The sequence below is a fragment of the Tamandua tetradactyla genome, chromosome 2 (genome assembly GCF_023851605.1).
Source record: "Tamandua tetradactyla isolate mTamTet1 chromosome 2, mTamTet1.pri, whole genome shotgun sequence".
NCBI lineage: Eukaryota > Metazoa > Chordata > Mammalia > Pilosa > Myrmecophagidae > Tamandua > Tamandua tetradactyla.
In genome coordinates this window covers 53,010,435-53,027,753 of record NC_135328.1, presented here as the reverse complement: position 1 = coordinate 53,027,753, position 17,319 = coordinate 53,010,435, and the positions used below count along the sequence as shown (strand labels likewise).

Sequence of the window (17,319 nt, the reverse complement as noted above, 5' to 3'; positions counted from 1 at the left end):
AGATCACGAATCAAAAAGACACACCCATGCTAATCTACTCTGTCCCACTTTCAAAGTGTTTGCAATATTCACTGGTGAGAGGTGAGTGCTTTCTTAACAGTATGTCATCCTGAAAATGGTAACTGTGAGACCTGATGTGCCCGTGCGACTTCCTCCTTTCATATTCGTTCTCTGTTGAAGAGGCCCCATGCTGCCACCTGGTGGGAAAAAAAGGAGAAATTGCCTAGTGCGCCCCAGGCCAGGACAAAAGCATTCCTGTTCCATAGTTTCTCTTTACTGCAGATGCTGAGGAAGAATCTTGGGCTTCACTGCTGTACTATCTGCCCAAGGCAGAGTACTTACTAAGATTCTCAGCTAATACTAACTTCTGATGTAAATGAATGATCACGAACCCAGTTAACAATTACCAGTCATCCCTAAGTCTCTAAAAGCAAGGTGGAGAAGGCAGAGAGGCAGTCAGAGGTATTAGAATGATAAGGGAATTAGTGAGAAAGGGCTAAAAGAATCCACAAAAGTATAAAGACGACATCAAGAAGAAAAATGTGGATAAAACTTATCAAGTGAAAAACTTTGCCCCTAGGAATTTTGATATATTTTCAGCCAAACAACCAGAAAAACTAACTCAGAAACAAAAGTACATAAAGATGGGAAATCCAAAATGCTTCATCTCAAGACATTAAAATAAGAAAAAGAACTATTCATAAATTGCAAAAATAATAAAGTCATCTTTCTTCATAATATACATGAAAAGGGGCAAGAGTATTAGTTATAATATTTGTTATTCCCAGAGGCTGGGTGTTATTTTATACACTGGATTTTTCTGGTTGCACAGGGTAGTAAAATGTTAATTTGGTTTTTATTTTTTGTAGTTTTCCTTTACCCCATTCCAAGAAGGTAGAAAGGCCTTCTGCATCCCTTGGTTTCAGAGGAAACTGTATAGCTAGGCTAAAAGCAAAAACTTTCTTATCATAAGTGTTTTAGCTAAAATTTACTAAAAAGGATTTATCCAAAAGGGTACACAAGAGGGGGAAAAAGGGAATTCAAGGCCCTTGAAGGAAAAGAGGAAAAAAAAGAGAGAGACAGACTGTTTTCCAGGACTAGAATAGAAACAAAAGCCAACACATTTTGTGGGTGGGGCCTGTGGTCACTGAAGAAGTCTGATGGGACTCTGAACACTACCGAGGGCTCCTAGCCTAGGCAATAGGCAAGATCCTCAGACCCCAGGCTACCTAGAAGCAAGAGAACTACTGGATCTCAAGAGACCATGTGCGTCTTGACAACAGGAATCTTGGAGGTAACTATTGTGCACCCAAACTAGGGATTTCCATCCGAAAACTGTACTCTTAAATAAGAATCCTAGGACTTCACCTGACCCTAGAGTAAAAGATGGAAAAGCAGGTTTAATTAAACTCAAAGAAATAATGTATTCCGGTGTCTGCCCATGAAAAAAAAAAAAAAAGAAAGAATGTAATATTAATTGTATATCAAGTTCAGAAAGTAAGATTCATACCACTACATGTTTTTCAAATTTTCTAAAATGAACTCACATTACTTTTTTTCCCCACATTACTTTTATAATCAGAAAAAAGGTCAGTAACAAAAACTTAAACAACAACAAAAGAAACTTTTAAAAATTATTGGCAACTGAAAATTACTGGCCATATTTTATTTCTTTTTTTTCCTGGAACGATACAAATGTTCTAAAAATGATCGTGGTGATGAATATGTAACTATGTGATGATATTGTGAGCACTGACTGTATAATACAGTTGGACTGTATGTATGTGAAGATTTCTCAATAAAAACATTTTTTAAAAAAATTATTGGCAATTATCTGCCTTAAAAGAACATGAACATTAGCACTTTGTGGTATTTGATTTGATTTTGTGGATTTAGAGGCAGCTCTGATGTTTGAGAGAGCACTGCTTCTTGAACCCTGGTGGTTTCAAAATTTCCTATATGAAAAGCAGTCTGTGATTGTGGACATAATTCAAATGACCTCAGAAACATAGAAACACAAAAAAACATTTTCTTTGTGGCTTCTTTACTGACTTAGGATACAAGGCCAAAAAATCAAGGCGATACAAAAAGTTTATAATGGTACAATTATTTAAAAATCAGAATGTTTTAAAGGTTCTTTCTGGCATCAGAGTCTCATTTTAAATTAATAACAACACATCTATTTTGAAAGTGTGTTAAATCAGCAGGAAGGGATGCTTTACACATATCTATCTCTAATTCATAATACCTCCTGTTCTCACAATGAAGTGTTATCTTTCCCTGGTCCTTCCAAGACAAGATCTTCTCTTTCTGATTCAATTTTGAGAAGGTGAAAATCATGCTTGTGAGTGGAAGTGAAATAAATCATCTTAATAAACTGCACTCACCCCCAAGTCTCCTTGTACAAAGGTTCTCTATAACATTCAACATTTGCTTTTCCACCAAACAACCCCTGATGTTCTTGCCAGTGAGCCCCTAGGACTCCTCTGACCGGCCTCCCAAGAAGACAGCATCTTGAGACCCAACAGTCCTTCTTCTTCCATCTCTTAGCAACATTTAAGCATGTGGACTCAGGGAAAGCTGAGTAGCACAAAAAAGCACAAGAGAACTTGCCTTTTCCATCTGTTGCTGAAGCTTCCTGTAAATGTCTAATTGACCTAAAAATAAACATTTGAAGAATAAAAGGTTAGCTAGCAAATTTGCATTCCTCTCTATTTCTAGCTCTACTAAGTAAGATCCTGGGCAAAGACAAATATTTTGGAGCCTTGAATTCCTAAATTATAAACTGAAAGAGCTGGACTAGATGATTTCAGAGCATGCTCCCTAACTTAAAAAAAAAAAGGGACCTTTGATAATCAACACTTAACCATGTATGGTGCTCAAGTCTGAGTGTGAAAGATGTTCTCTGTTGGCCAATTCTGTGGCAAAAAGTCTGGCAGGAGCCAGTGTATGAGAAGAAAACAAAACAATCATTTAAGACTACTGATTCCTATTCAATCTCTTATTCCCACAACCATACCACCATCCACCACATTCAATACCCACAACATCCCCAAACTACTAAAAACACAACCCTATAAGAAGGTCACCAGGCTAACTCCTAAAGTCTAAATATATACACTATAAACATACGGCTTCATGCAAACTTGGTATTTCACTAACTGGAGATTTAGAATTTTGTTGAAAAATATCAGCTTCCAGCAGATGCCCTGTGTACTTTGGATCAGTTTGGGAATGGCTGGCATAATTGTAGAGTTTGACAGGCAAGCCATGTGGTACCAAATGTGACCTCCCTACCTGCAGGTTACTCACCACACCACTGGGAACAGGATGGCTCCACAGCATAGTAGGTCAACCAGAAACAGAGAATCCTTCCACAAGCCATATTCAGTTGTCCCTTCCTCAGTGGACTCTATAATAATGTAGGCGATATTTGCCAGGACCTATAGGATATAAGAAAATACTGAGGCCCCAAAGCATGGATAGATCATAACAAGAACGGCAGCCCCAATAAGAGTGTATAACTTGGGCCTACAGGGCCCCAATCTTTGATCATAGCATTATGTCTGTTCCCATATGTTCTTCCAGAACTTTGCCGGTCTCCTATCAAGTAGTCTGTGAGTTCTTGCATAAAATAGAGCAAATGTACCTCTCTATTATAAGGTATTAATAATAGTGTGGGGACAACCAAATCAATAGGCTGAGCCCTCAATCTTGGGGTCTGCCCCTGAATTAGCAAGGGTTCTCTTAGAGAAACAGAATCAGCAGGAGATATCCATAGATATACAATTTATGAAAGTGTCTCATATAACTGTGGGAATGTAGAATAACAGATCTGTAGGGCAGGCTACAAACTGGTAATTCCAATGAAGGTCCTCAATGACTCTCAGGAGAGGCTGGCTGGACAACCATAGGAACGGAAGAGTCCAAAATCCATAGGGCAGGCTGTGAAGCTGGTGACAACGAAGGGTCTGGATGAACTCCACAGGAGAGGCTCACCAGCTGAAGCAGGAAGAGAGACTGTCTCTTCTGAATCCTCTTTTTCAAAAGCCTTCCAGTGATTAGATTAAGCATCACTCATTGTAGAAGACACTCCCCTTAGCTAATTACAAATGTAATAAACTGTGGATGCAGTCAATGTAATCATGATTTGAGTCCATGAAATGTCCTCATAGCAACAGACAGGCCAGCACTTGCCCAACCAGATGACTGGGCACCACCACTTGGTCAAGTCAGCCTTGGTGAGTGGAAGTCCATGTTGCTGGGCCCATGCATAACCTCCATCCCTACCACCATGACCACTTTGTTCATGAGCCCACTGGGCAATGACAGGAGTTGCTAGAGAAAGAGGCTGACTGGTAGCCACAGAACGGGTCATCTTACCCACTTGATTATTAAAGCCTTCCTCTGCTGGGATGAGCCACAGTGGCTAAGCAGGCAGAGTTCTCACCTGCCATGCTGGAGACCCGGGTTTGATTCCCAGTACCTGCCCATGCAAAAAAACCCCAAACCATCCTCTGCTGAAGTCACCCTCTGGTGCGCATTCATATGGGACACAAATATCTTCAAGTTTTTAGCCCACACAGAAAGGTCTATCCACATACCTCTTCCCCAGACCTCTGTCACCAATTTTCCAATCATGCTCTTTCCATGCTCCAATAGCCCGTGAGTCAGTATACAGACGCACCTCTGGCCAGTTCTCCCTCCAAGCAAAATGAACAACCAGGTGCGCTGCATGAAGTTTTGCCCACTGGGAGGATTTCCCCTCACCACAGTCCTTCATGGACATCCTGGAAAGGGTTGTAGGGCTATAGCTGTTAACTTTCGGGTGGTACCTGCATATCATGCAGAACCATCTGTAAACCAGGTCTGAGTTTTCTCTTCCTCAGTCAATTCACTGTAAGAACTCCCCAAGAGGCCACAGCTCTGGTTTGGGAAAGGGACAGTAATGTGGCAGGAGTTCAGACATGGGCATTTGGGCCACTTTCTCATATAACTTATTTGTGCCTTCAGGACCTGCTCTGGCCCTATCTTGTATAAACCATTTCCATTTTATGATGGAGAGCTGCTGCACACACCCAACTTTATGGTGTGGTGGGTCAGATAATACCCAGCTCATGATAGGCAACTCAGGTCTCATGGTAACTTGGTGACCATGGGTAAGAATTCAGTCTCTACTAAGGCCCAGTAACAGGCCAAAAGCTGTTTCTCAAAAGGAGAAGAGTTATCTGCAGCAGATGGTAAGGCTCTGCTTCAAAATCCTAAGGGTCTGCATTGTGATTCTCTTGTAGGGGCCTGCCAAAGGCTCCAGACAGCATCTCTATTTGCCACTGACATTTCCAGCACCATTGGATCTGCTAGATCATATGGTCCAAGTGGCAGAGCAGCTTGTACAGGAGCCTGGACCTGTCGCAGAGCCTCCTCTTGTTCAGGTCCCACTCAAAATTAGCTGCTTTTCTGGTCACTCGATAAATGGGCCAGAGTATCACACCCAAATGAGGAATATGTTGTCACCAAAATCCAAAGAGACTAATTAGGCGTTATACCTCTTTTTTGGCAGTAGGAGGGGGCAGATGCAGCAACTTATCTTTCACCTTAGAAGGGATGTCTCAACATGCCGCACACCACCGGACACCTAGAAATTTCAATGAGGCAGAAGGCCCCTGTATTTTTTGTTGGATTTATCTCCTATCCTCTGACATGCAAATGCCTTACTAATAAGTTTAGAGTAGTTGCTACTTCTTACTCACCAGGTCCAATCAACATGATATCATCAATACAATGGACCAGTGTGAAGTCTTGTAGGAGGGAAAAACTATCAAAGTCCCTGTGGACAAAGTTATGACATAGGGCTAGATAGCTGATATACCCTGAGATAGGACAGCAAAAAGTATACTGCTGACCTTGTCAGCTGAAAGCAAACTGTTTCTGGTGGTCCTTACTAACAGCTATTGAGAAAAAAGCATTTGCCAGATTAATAGCTGCATACCAGGTACCAGGGGACGTACTGATTTGCTCAAGCAATGATACCACATCCGGAACAGCAGCTGCAATTGGAGTTACCACCTGGATGAGCTTATAATAATCAACTGTCATTCTTCCAGACCTGTCTGTTTTCTGTATAGGCCAAATAGGACAATCCTTCAAGTCCTTAAGAGTGGCAGAAATCTCTGCAATCCCTCCAGGAATCTGGTATTGCTTTTGATTTACTATTTTGTTAGGTAGGGACAATTCTAGTATCTTCCACTTGGGCCTTTCCTATCATAATAGCCCTCGCTCCATGAGTCAGAGAGCCAATGTGGGGATTCTGTCAGTTGTTCAGTATGTCTATTCCCATTATGCATTCTGGAACTGGGGAAATAACTACAGAATGGGTCTGGGGGCCCACTGGACCTATTATGAGATGGACCTGAGCTAAAAATCCATTGATCACTTGACCTCCATAGGCCCCTACTCTGACAGGTGGACCAGAGTGACATTTTGGGTCCCCTGAAATTAATGTCATTTCTAAACCAATGTCTAATAATCCCGGAAATATCTGATCACTTCCTTTTCCCCAATGCACAGTTACCCTGGTAAAATGCCATCGGTCTCCTTGGGGAAGACTTGGAGGAAGATTAACAGTATAAATTTGTGGCAGTGTAAGAGGGTCCTCCCCGAAAGGGACCTGGCCTCACCTTCATTCAAGGGGCTCTGGGTCTGTAAACTGTCTCAAGTCTGGAAATTGATTAAGGGGCCATGACTCTCTGTTTTTGTAATTCAAGTTAGACTTCTGTTCACTTGACCTAGAACTCTTTTGCTTATATAGCTCAAACAAGAATTTAGCAGACAGCCCATCTATTGTACTTCTAGGTACCCCATGATCTCCTAGCCAACACCACAAGTGCCTGTGAGTCAGATTACTTTGACTCGTACTTTGAGTCTGTAGTCCATTATGATAGCCATGTCCACCTTGTCTTTGGCAGTTAAGTGCTGCCACCTGGCTTCTATTTCATCCCTACTGTGTTTAAGGATTCCAGCTCAGTGACAGCAGTTCCTACCGTGATATCTGACCTACAGAGAAGGGCAACTACAAACCCCTTCAGGGATGATGGTGCTAGTCTCACAAATTTATTTCTCACAGTTCTGGTAAAAGGTGCATCCTCTGGACATTCCTGGGGTGTATCAGTAGGATTTCCATGATAAATCCACCCTATCATTCCAATCTGTCTAAGACATTGGAAGCCTTCATCTATATTATACCAGGGCAGTTCTTGCATTTTAACTTCAGGTAGTGTTGGCCACCTTTTTGATCCACGTTTCAGCCAACCATCCAAACAAAACTGTTAATGCCTTTTCTAATCCATCGAGCTATAACACTGAATGCAGAATCTCTGCTTAGTGGGCCCATACCAATAAATTCAGCCTGATCCAGTTTTATGTTCCTTCCACCATTATCCCACACCCTTAAAATCCATTGCCACACATATTCCTTTGATTTCTATCTATACAAATTGGAAAACTCATGCAGTTCTTTTGGGGTATAAAGTATCTCCTCATGAGTAACACTCTGTTGGGGCCCACTGGGACTTTAGTCTAGTTATGGGTGTGGAAGAAATGAGGGGTGGTGGGGATAGGTCATGAAAAGAATTAGAAGTATCTTCCAAGCCATTTGTTTCAGGGCATTCATTTGCAGTTTCATCTGGCGAAACATGATTAAGAATTCTAGAGCTAATCCCTTCAGGTGGCGGCTGGGTGGCCAACTCCTCAGGGTAGGCTGGAGGTGGGGCAGCTATGTCCTCAGGATAGACTATTACAGGGTTATCTAGAAAAGACTCAGCATGACCTAAGGTTTCCACCACTCTACCGACATCATTACCAATGCCTATGTCGCCATCCCATTTTTCAGAGTTCCACTCTTTTCCAATCAGTGCCCTCACTTTAACGGCAGACACCATGCAAGATTGAGATTTCAGTTTACATTGTAAAGTTGCTACTGACAATAAGATTCTGAGTCTGCAGCTACAGAAAATAAAATTTACCTTCGGGGCACTCACAGAAACGTTCACATCTGTCGTACAGTGTAAGCTTCTCATCTGAAGCCTCCAGCTCATCCCTTTCCCTCATTAACGTATCCAGTGTATCTAACAACAAGCAGCCAACATTTCTATACCTCCTATTTCCACAAAACTCCGTAGAGGTGTCAAAAACATTATCCTCCAGAGCCTGGATTTGTACAAGTGAAGCATCAGAAGAATCCAATGGTGATATTTTAACTATCTCTTTTGGCAACTCACCCCACGGGTTAGTACTGTCATTCTGATTACAAGAAACAGAGTCCTTGGTGCCTTTGAGTCCAGTCAGAGTAGAACACCAATCATAAAAACCCATTTTTAAGATTCTGCTTCTTAAGAACCACTCCTGGTACAAAGCTGTATTAGCTAGGGTTCTCTTAGAGAACAAAATCAGCAGGAGATATCAGTAGATATACAATTTACAAAGGTATCTCATGTAACCATGGGAATGTAAAATCTAAGGTCTGTAGGATAGGTCACAAGCCGGTAACTCTGATGAAGGTCCTCAAAGAACTGTCAGGAGAGGCTGGCTGGACAACCGTGGGAATGTAAGAGTCCAAGGTCTGTAGGGCAGGCTGCAAGCTGGTAACTTCTATGAAGTTCCTCAACAAAATCTCAGGAGAGGCTGGTTGGACAACTGGAGGAATGGAAGAGTTCAAAATCCACAGGGCAGGCTGTGAAGCTGGTGACGATGATGAAAGGTCTAGATGAACTCCATACGAGTGGCTCACTGGCTGAAGCAGGAAGAGTAACTGTCTCTTCTGAATCCTCTTTTTAAATAGCCTCCCAGTGATTAGATTAAGCATCACTTATTGCAGAAGACACTTCCCTTGGCTGATTACAAATGGAATCATCTGTGGATGCAGCTGACGTGATCATGGTCTAATTCTATGAAATGTCCTCACTGCAACAGGCAGGCCAGCACTTGCCCAACCAGACAGATGACTGGGCACCACCACCTGGCCAAGCTGATACATGAACCTAACCATGACAGCCCCTATGAAACTTATCCCTGCAGAAGATAGACTAAGCCTACCTAAAATTAGGCCTAAAAGTCAACCCCAGAGAACCTCTTTTGTTGTTCAGATGTGGCCTCTCTCTCTAAGCCAACATGGCAAGCGAATTCATTGCCCTTCCCCTTCTATGTGGGACATGACTCCCTGGCAATGTGGGACAGAAATCCTAGGATGAGCTGGGACTCAGCATCAAGGATTGAGAAAACCTTCTCGACCAAAGGGGTAAGAGAGAAATGAAACAAAATAAAGTGTCAGTGGCTGAGAGATTTCAAACAGAGTCGACAGGGTATCCTGGAGGCTATTCTTATGCATTATAAAGATATCACTTTTTTAGTTTATGGTGTATTAGAGTGGCTAGAGGGAAGTACCTGAAACTGTAGAGATGTATACCAGTAGCCATGTTTCTTGAAGATGATTGTACAATGACATAGCTTTTGCAATGTGACTCTGTGACTGAAAACCTTGTGTCTGATGATCCTTTTATCAACGATTTGGACAGATGAGTGAAAAATATGGATAAGAAATAAACAAATAATATGGGGAACAAAGGTTAAAATAAATTGAGTAGACGGAAATACTAGTGGTCCATCAAAGGGAGGGGTAAGGGTTATGGTATGTGAGTTTCTTCTTTTTTCTTTCTTTTGCTGGAGAGATATAATGTTCAAAAAAAAATTTATCACGGTGATGAATACACAACTAAGTGATGATATTTTGAGCCACTGATTATAACCATGTCAGGAATGTTTGTACATTTGCTTGTTTATAATAAAAATACTAAAAAAAAATAATGTGGTATATGGAAAAAATACAATTAATACAAAGTCTATAGTTAACAATAACACTGTATTATCTTTTCATTAATTGTAACAAAAGCACTATACCAAAGCTAAACATCAATAATGGGGGTGGGTATATGGGGTATGGCATTTTTTTTATGTTGAATGCTTAATAATGTGATTATACTAAGAGCCACTGATTGTACACTTAGGATGGATTGTTCGGTGCCTGAACAAAACTATTAAAAATAAATAAGGCAAGAAGATTAATAAAAGGCATACAGATTGGAAGAGAGAGAGAGGTAGTCATTGTGTCCTCCCCTGAACCTGGGCAGGCTTATAAATACTCTGACCCACAGAGTATGGTGAAAGTAATGCCATGTGATTTCCAAGGGTAGGTTATAAAAAGGATACCGCTGCCACGTGGCTTTCTCTCTCTCTTAGAATACATACCTTCGGAGCCATGAGTCTCCTTGTAAGAAGCCTGACAACCCTGAAATCACCATGATAGAGAGATCATGAAGAGATACAGATGCCCAAGGAGTCCCAGTTGTTCCAGCCCCCATATGAGCAAGTTTTCCCAGCCCAGGACACAGACGAGTGAAGGAGCTTAAAGATGATCTCAGCCCTAGCCAATGAATCACTATACCTTCACGAGACCCTGAGCCAGACCTACCCAGTTAAGTCTCTCCCAAATTCCTCACTCAGAGAAACTGTAAGAGAATAATAAATGGCTACTGTTGTTGTTTTTAACATCTTATTCTGAAATACTTTCATACTTACAGGATAATTACAAAAATAATAAAAACTACATACAGAGAACTCCAACATATCCCTTTCTCAGGTACGTAACCTACCAATTTGAACATTTCATCACTTTTGCTTTATTATTTCATCTGTCCATCTGCTTCCCTGCCTATCTATTTACCAATCCATTTTCTCAACACTTGAGTGTAGGTTGCATACATCACACTCCTTGAATATTTCCTGAGAAGAGGTTTTTCACTTGGGTCACCAACCATGTTAAGCGCAGTTATCAAGTTCAAGAAATTTAGCTTACAGTCTTTATAAAGCTTACAGTCTATATTCCTATTTGAGTTTATCCTTTTTTGGAGTTCATTGAGCAACACAGATATGTATATTGATGTTTTTTATTAAATTCGGAAAGTTTTCAGTCATCATTTCTTTGAATATTCTCTCTACTCCTTTTTCTTAATTTCCCTTCTTTGACTCTCATAACGGGTATATTAGCTATGGTGCTCCACAGGTTCCTCAGGCTCAGTTCACTTTTCCTCATTTTCCTTTGTTCTGCTCCTCAGACTGAATGATTTCAATTCTCTTATCTTTAAGTCCACTGATTCTCCTGTGAGCTCCAATTTGCTAATGATACCTTCTAGGGAATTTTGTCTTTTCCTTTGTTTGGGTCAGCACTTCCTGTCTTTGTGTGTTTTGTGACCATTTTGTTGTAACACAGACATTTGATATCTTAATGTGTTATCACTGAATTTAGATGCTGAGGCTTCTGTTCCTTAAGTTTGATCCAGCTAGTATTATGACAGAGCTTTACTTGATTACCAGTAGCTAACAAAAAAAGAAGAAAAAACGAAAACACAAGTCCCAGTCTTTGCAACTGACCTATGCCAGTCTCCTCTTCAGAGCTTCAGTTTAGAGAATAACTCTAGGTCAAAGAGTAGGGGCCTCCCTGCTCCTTTCTGCGCATCTTATCTTGGGCATGCATTTGCGGCCCTTGGAATGCTCCCACTTAAACGTTTCCTAATATCCCTTCTTTCCTAGGAAACAGGTTCCTGAAGGTCCTGGCCCCTGGAAGGTAAATGTTACAGCCAGAAATCCCTTACCCCAGGCAACACGACTTGACTGCTCTCCCACAGCTTTCTCTAAGAGAGTTCCATGAGCTACCTTCACATTCAGGGCAAATTCTGGGATGGCGAGTCCCTCAGGCCACCACCAGAGAGACTGGGCCAGACATACATGCTCCAAGTATGTAAGCAAACATTATTCTGCTCCCTCTGGCACTGAAACTAGGGATCTGCACTGGGAGCATGAGCCTTCTCAGCACCAAGCAGCTGAGGGGTGGAAGGTGGGCTAGCCAGGGTACAAATAGATCTTATTGCTTTTAAGCAGTCTTTTTCTTGATTTGGCATTTGCCCTGTCACTGCAGTCCTTTAGTGTTTTTTTTGGAGCTTTAAAAAAGATGTTTCTGTCAGAGCATGCTTCTGTAAGGGGATAGAACCCTGAAATGTCTCATTCTGTAATCTTGAGCCAGTGATCATTATTAAGTCACTAAATTTTGGAGTAATTTGTTATGCAGTAATAGATAATAAACATGGTATTTTGCTTTTTTAGGTATCCTGAGCCTCAGGAGTCACTCAGGTGCTGAGCAGGTAGGACTTTATAACCCCATTTAACCACAATTCCCAACAGAAAGGATTAAACAGGGAAGACTGGGCCCTATTACACCACAATTCATGCTAAAAGGAAGAAGATACAAAAAAGAGTGGATGGCAGCAGCTACTAAAGAAAAAAAAGGCACAGGAAAGCAGTATAACAAAGTGGGAAGAGCTTCCAGTTTCCACCAAGCTCTGAGACCGTGGCAGGTATTCTAGCTTGCTAGCCAGAAATGGAATGGCTTTTTAAAAAGGGGAATTTAAGAAGATACAAGTTTACAGTTCTAAGGCCATGAAAATGTCCCAATTAAAGCAAGTCTATAGAAATGTCAAAGTTCAGGGTTTCTCTCTGAAACCTGTGGAAAGGCACATGATGAACACAGTCCGGGTTTGTCTCTTATCTGGAAAGGGATATGGCAAACGTGACGGCATCTACTGGCTTTCTCTCTAGGTTTCTTGTTTCATGAAGCTCCCTGGGGGGTGTTTTACTTCTCCATCACCAAAGTTTGCTGGCTGGTGGACTCTCTATTTCTCATGGCTATATTATTCTGAAGCTTTCTCCAAAATGCTTCCTCTTTTAAAGGATTCCAGTAAAGTAATCAAGACCCACTTGGAATGGGTGGAGACACGTCTCCACCTAATCACGTTTAATACCCACACTTGATTGAGATAATCTAATTAAAGTTTACAGCATAGGGAGTTTACAGTACTGGGTAGGGATTAGAAGAAACAGCTATCTTTACAAAATGGAATTAGGATTAAAACATGACTTTTCTAGGGTACATAAATCTTTTCAAACCAGCACAGTAGGCTTTAGGAATTTGGCTTAGTGGCTCAAAAGACCCAAAAGAGCTGCACAGTATCTTTTATCCCCAGACAGAAGTATTACATGTTTTTGCTGCTACTCCTTTGCCTGTCATATTCCCTTCCTTAAACATCCAGTCAAGGCCTATCTCTGACATAAAACCTTTCTAGATTGTTCTAATTTAGGGTGTTGTATCACTCCTTGGAATCTTACAGCAACTCATCTGTATTATTCATGTGATGCTAACATATGTTTCTTATTATTGAATATAAGGGTGGCTTTTGCTGCAAACTTTGCTGAACTACCAACTGCCATAGTTGGCTAGGCTGATCTGGGTGCCTAGGAGGTTGTCCCCTTCCTTCCTACCTGCCACATTTACATTGCACTCCAAAATCAGTTGATAAGCACAACTTTATCCAACAGATGCTCTCTGATCAGCAGAACACAGTAGTTGTGCATCCTATCCCTGCTAGAAACTCTCTAGTATATGGCTTTTTTGGGGGGGGGGCAAGGGTGCATAGTCCAGAAATTGAACCTGAGTCTCCTACATGGAAGGTGAGCATCCTACCACTGAATCACCTGTGCACCCCAGAACCTCTCTAGTATACCTTTTTTACTCAGATTCTGCTTCTGAGAAGACTTTTGAATATAAGATATGATAAGGCTCCTCTTCTGAGGGGTTCATAACCATGTAAGGTAGGCTTCAGCCCAGGGCTCCAAACACAGGAAGCATTTAATATGTTTGTCCCCAATGTCTATTAGAATATTCTACCTTGCGGAAACTCACTGGTGTCATTCACAGTTTTAAAATAATATGTTAACAAAATTATTATGTACCTGAACTTCTTCGCTATGAGTGCCATTTTGTTATAGGGCAAAGTGATGCAGAGAAGGCAGTAATTTCCCTAATTTCTCAATAGCTCTCTATTCAAAGCTTAGGCATCCACATGCTGGTTTTAAAGATGACTGATGGTCAAGCATCTTCCAGTGTAAGGACAAAAAGTCTAGGTTTTTGTCAGAATTCCAGAAAGAGAGCCTTGTACTGTTCAATCCCCAATGGCAGACTGAGCCTGAAGGTGAGCCCTGCTAAGGAGTGAGAGAGGGACTAGAATAAGTAGGATTGGTGTTCCTTTACCTGGAGTGGAATGACAATCATGAAGATCTTTTTGTCCTTATCAGAAAGGATGTGCTTAATGAAAGCCCAGCCAGTGCCAATAAGTGCAATGGTGATGAAGAGTAGTGCACCTTTCAATCTGGAAAAGAAAAAATTTAACAGATACCAAGAGATCTCTTCAGACACTCACTCTGAGAGTCTGGTTAAACAGTTCATTCTAAGACTTCATAAGCGTCTTACAAAAGACAGGCAAACAAATTCAGAAAATTCGCCTCAAGTAAACAACCCAAATAGTTGGCTACATACAGCACTACCTGCCACACAAATATTAAGCTACGTACCCTGAGCAGCCAGATGCTGCAGGTAGGCAGCCTCCTACCAATAGCATACTAGCAGTCCTGAATTCTTAGGTATGGACAGCCACCTGTAGGTCACACACTTTTAGCATGGCAGAGACTGAGACGGGTTGCCATGAGAGGGCACTGCGGGTCAACTCGAGACAGGTCTTTTCCTACCATGGCTTTCCCAACTTTTCTTGCATGTCATTTCTTGGTATAAGTATTTCACATATAATTCTGCATACTCACAGGTGAGTGATGTAGTATACAACAGCCCAACCTTCAATTGGAAAGCCCTGGGAAGAGATGTAGTGATAGTCGATCTGAAATCAAACAACTGCATTTTAGAAAGGTGGACCTACCACGTGCCTCTGTACAATGAAACAACAAATCACACCCACGCACCTCATGATGGGGAATGTCCATCCCCACCTAATTCCTAACTTGCCAGTTCACAATTAAGTATGTAAGTGCATTAACAAAACATCAGGTAGTTTGATAAACCTGATGTAAGGTTTCAATGTCACTAACACCCAGCCCAGACCCCTCCCTTGAGGAAAATGGCTGCATATTCATTCTGTTCTTAAAAATCTCCAAGTTCCAAATACCACACAGATCTTTTCAATATCCAAGCTTAGATACTGAAAAGCCTGGATATGGAACTGACTTTTTTTTTTGGATATCCAAGCCTATTATATACATATATAATAGGCTTGAATATTGGATATACATATACATGTTAGTCCATCAGTCAGTCAAAAATATGTGCAGAATCATCCATACATTTCATAAATTTAGAACTACCCAAAGCCACCAAAGCATTTTTTTTTTTTACATGGGCAGGCACCGGGAATCGAACCCGGGTCCTGTGGCATCGCAGGCAAGCATTCCCACTTGCTGAGCCACTGTGGCCCGCCCCCACCAAAGCATTTCAACAAAACTGGCAAGTTTCAAAAACATGCCCAAAATGTTTCCTGGCAGAACCTTCATTTCTGACTTTAATTTCTTTATACAGCTTCCATTCTATCACAAATAGCTATCTAGATACTAAAGTTAGTCAAGGACCCTATCTTCATTATCTATATGGTTCCAGAAAGCATCTTTTAACTTGTATCCAAGTGGGAAATTATCCCAATTACTGCCATTTCTTGAAATTTTAACTGGATATTTTATTGCTTTTTCCAACAATGTTTTTAAATGCAGTAGGAGAGTACATGTCTGGGAACTTCTACCCTCACAAGTGTGGTCCACATATTGGAAAATCATAGCCCCACCAGATAAATATTCAGTTCTAAATATAAGAGCTTAAGCTTCAGTATTAAATTCAATCCTTAAAACATCAATTTGCTCTCAAGTAAGTATAACACTGAACTTAAAACCAAAGGGGAATGTGAGGGAATATTTGGAAAAATAAAGGAAGTAATGGAAACAATTCAGCAGGTGACATTCTAATCGCAAGAAATAACAAATAAAAGCAAATAAGTGTTCTAGGAGAATTCTGTGTTTGTAGGGAATATCTGGAAGATTTCTTAAGTCTAGTTTGGGGAGAAGTTATGACCATTTAGCCCTCATGACCAGCCCCCTCCCCAAATAAAAGAGGGCTTCTTAGAAATATATTATTTCACCTCGTTTCCCACTGATCTAACACCCTTCTTCTAACAAATTTTTCTTGCTCATATAGTCATTGTACATCATTTCACAAATGACCCCAAAAATCCTAATACATACTGCGTGGAACACCAAGGAAAGAGACTTTGTGAAAGGAAGAGCTGCCATCAACCAGTGAATTTTAAAAACATCATTCCTACAAAAACAGAGAAAAAAGAATTCCTTTAAGAATATTTTGTATTCTTAAAGGAGACTATTTTTTTTAGTCTCCCCAAAGGACAGCAGAAGCTGCAGGCATCAGATATATTTTTAAAGAGTTTATACATAAAATAAGCAAACCATATAAACATGAAGGCTTTTAAAAAAAGCAATCTCTGTAGATAGAAAAGGCTTCATATAAAACCTTAAAGTTATATCTAATATATAATTTGATGTTGTGAATGGAACCAAGAGTTGTGCACTAAAGCCAGATATAATGGATTCTGAATCCTGACAAGATGGAAATCTAACACAAGCTGCTGGTTTCTTTCCCAGAAGCCACCCTGGAAAAGCCAGAGGTAAGAGTGAAGTAGATGGATCTGAGAAAACTGAATGAAATCCTCAGGAAAGCAGAAGGTAATGAAGGTATGTAGGGGAAATCTAGAGCCCAGAGTAGAGGAAGGCATCAGGGATGAGCTAGAAGAAAGTGTCTGAGCTATGCAGTTCAGTTTACCCTTCACAGTTGCTCTTGCCAAACACATCAGACCAATAGGGCAAAATACCCATTCCCACCCCTCTCTTCCAACAGGCAGGTATAACAATGGTACCAGTCCACCTTTGGGCTTCTAAGCATAAAATTCCTCTCCCCTTTCCTGGTAGAAAACCTAACAGGACACAAAAGAATATTATGGAGAAAAATTTAGATTTCTATTAAAGTACCTAAGTGAAGTTTGAATAAGAGCCACAGGGGGAACTCATACTCTCAGATATGAAGACATTCTGCCAAAACCACATGAGTAAAAATTACAGAACAGGTGCAGATCAGACAGAGATCAATGGAATAGACTAGATTTCAGAAACAGATTCATGCCTGTAAGGAAGCTTGCTATATGATAAAAGTGGCACCAAATCAGTAGGAAAGGATACACTGGTTAATAGTTGACATCAGAAATAACTGGCTCAAACCAATATATAGAAAAAATAAAGTTGGAACTCGACTGCATA

The 17,319-nt window shown here is 40.9% G+C and overlaps 1 protein-coding gene across 2 annotated transcripts in view; it reads right to left on the bottom strand.

The window, feature by feature from the left end:
* GPR107 (G protein-coupled receptor 107) overlaps positions 1-17,319 on the bottom strand; it is a 141,523-nt gene that overhangs the window by 48,383 nt on the left and 75,821 nt on the right. Inside the window, exons 10-15 of one of the 2 annotated variants that reach the window (XM_077147116.1) lie at positions 16,237-16,312; positions 14,758-14,831; positions 14,192-14,309; positions 3,313-3,443; positions 2,614-2,657; positions 132-197 (exon numbers count right to left, since the gene is read on the bottom strand). In XM_077147116.1, the coding sequence (XP_077003231.1) occupies positions 132-197; positions 2,614-2,657; positions 3,313-3,443; positions 14,192-14,309; positions 14,758-14,831; positions 16,237-16,312 (509 nt within the window). The remainder of the gene's footprint in view (positions 1-131; positions 198-2,613; positions 2,658-3,312; positions 3,444-14,191; positions 14,310-14,757; positions 14,832-16,236; positions 16,313-17,319) is intronic. The other variant, XM_077147117.1, reaches the window with a different exon arrangement.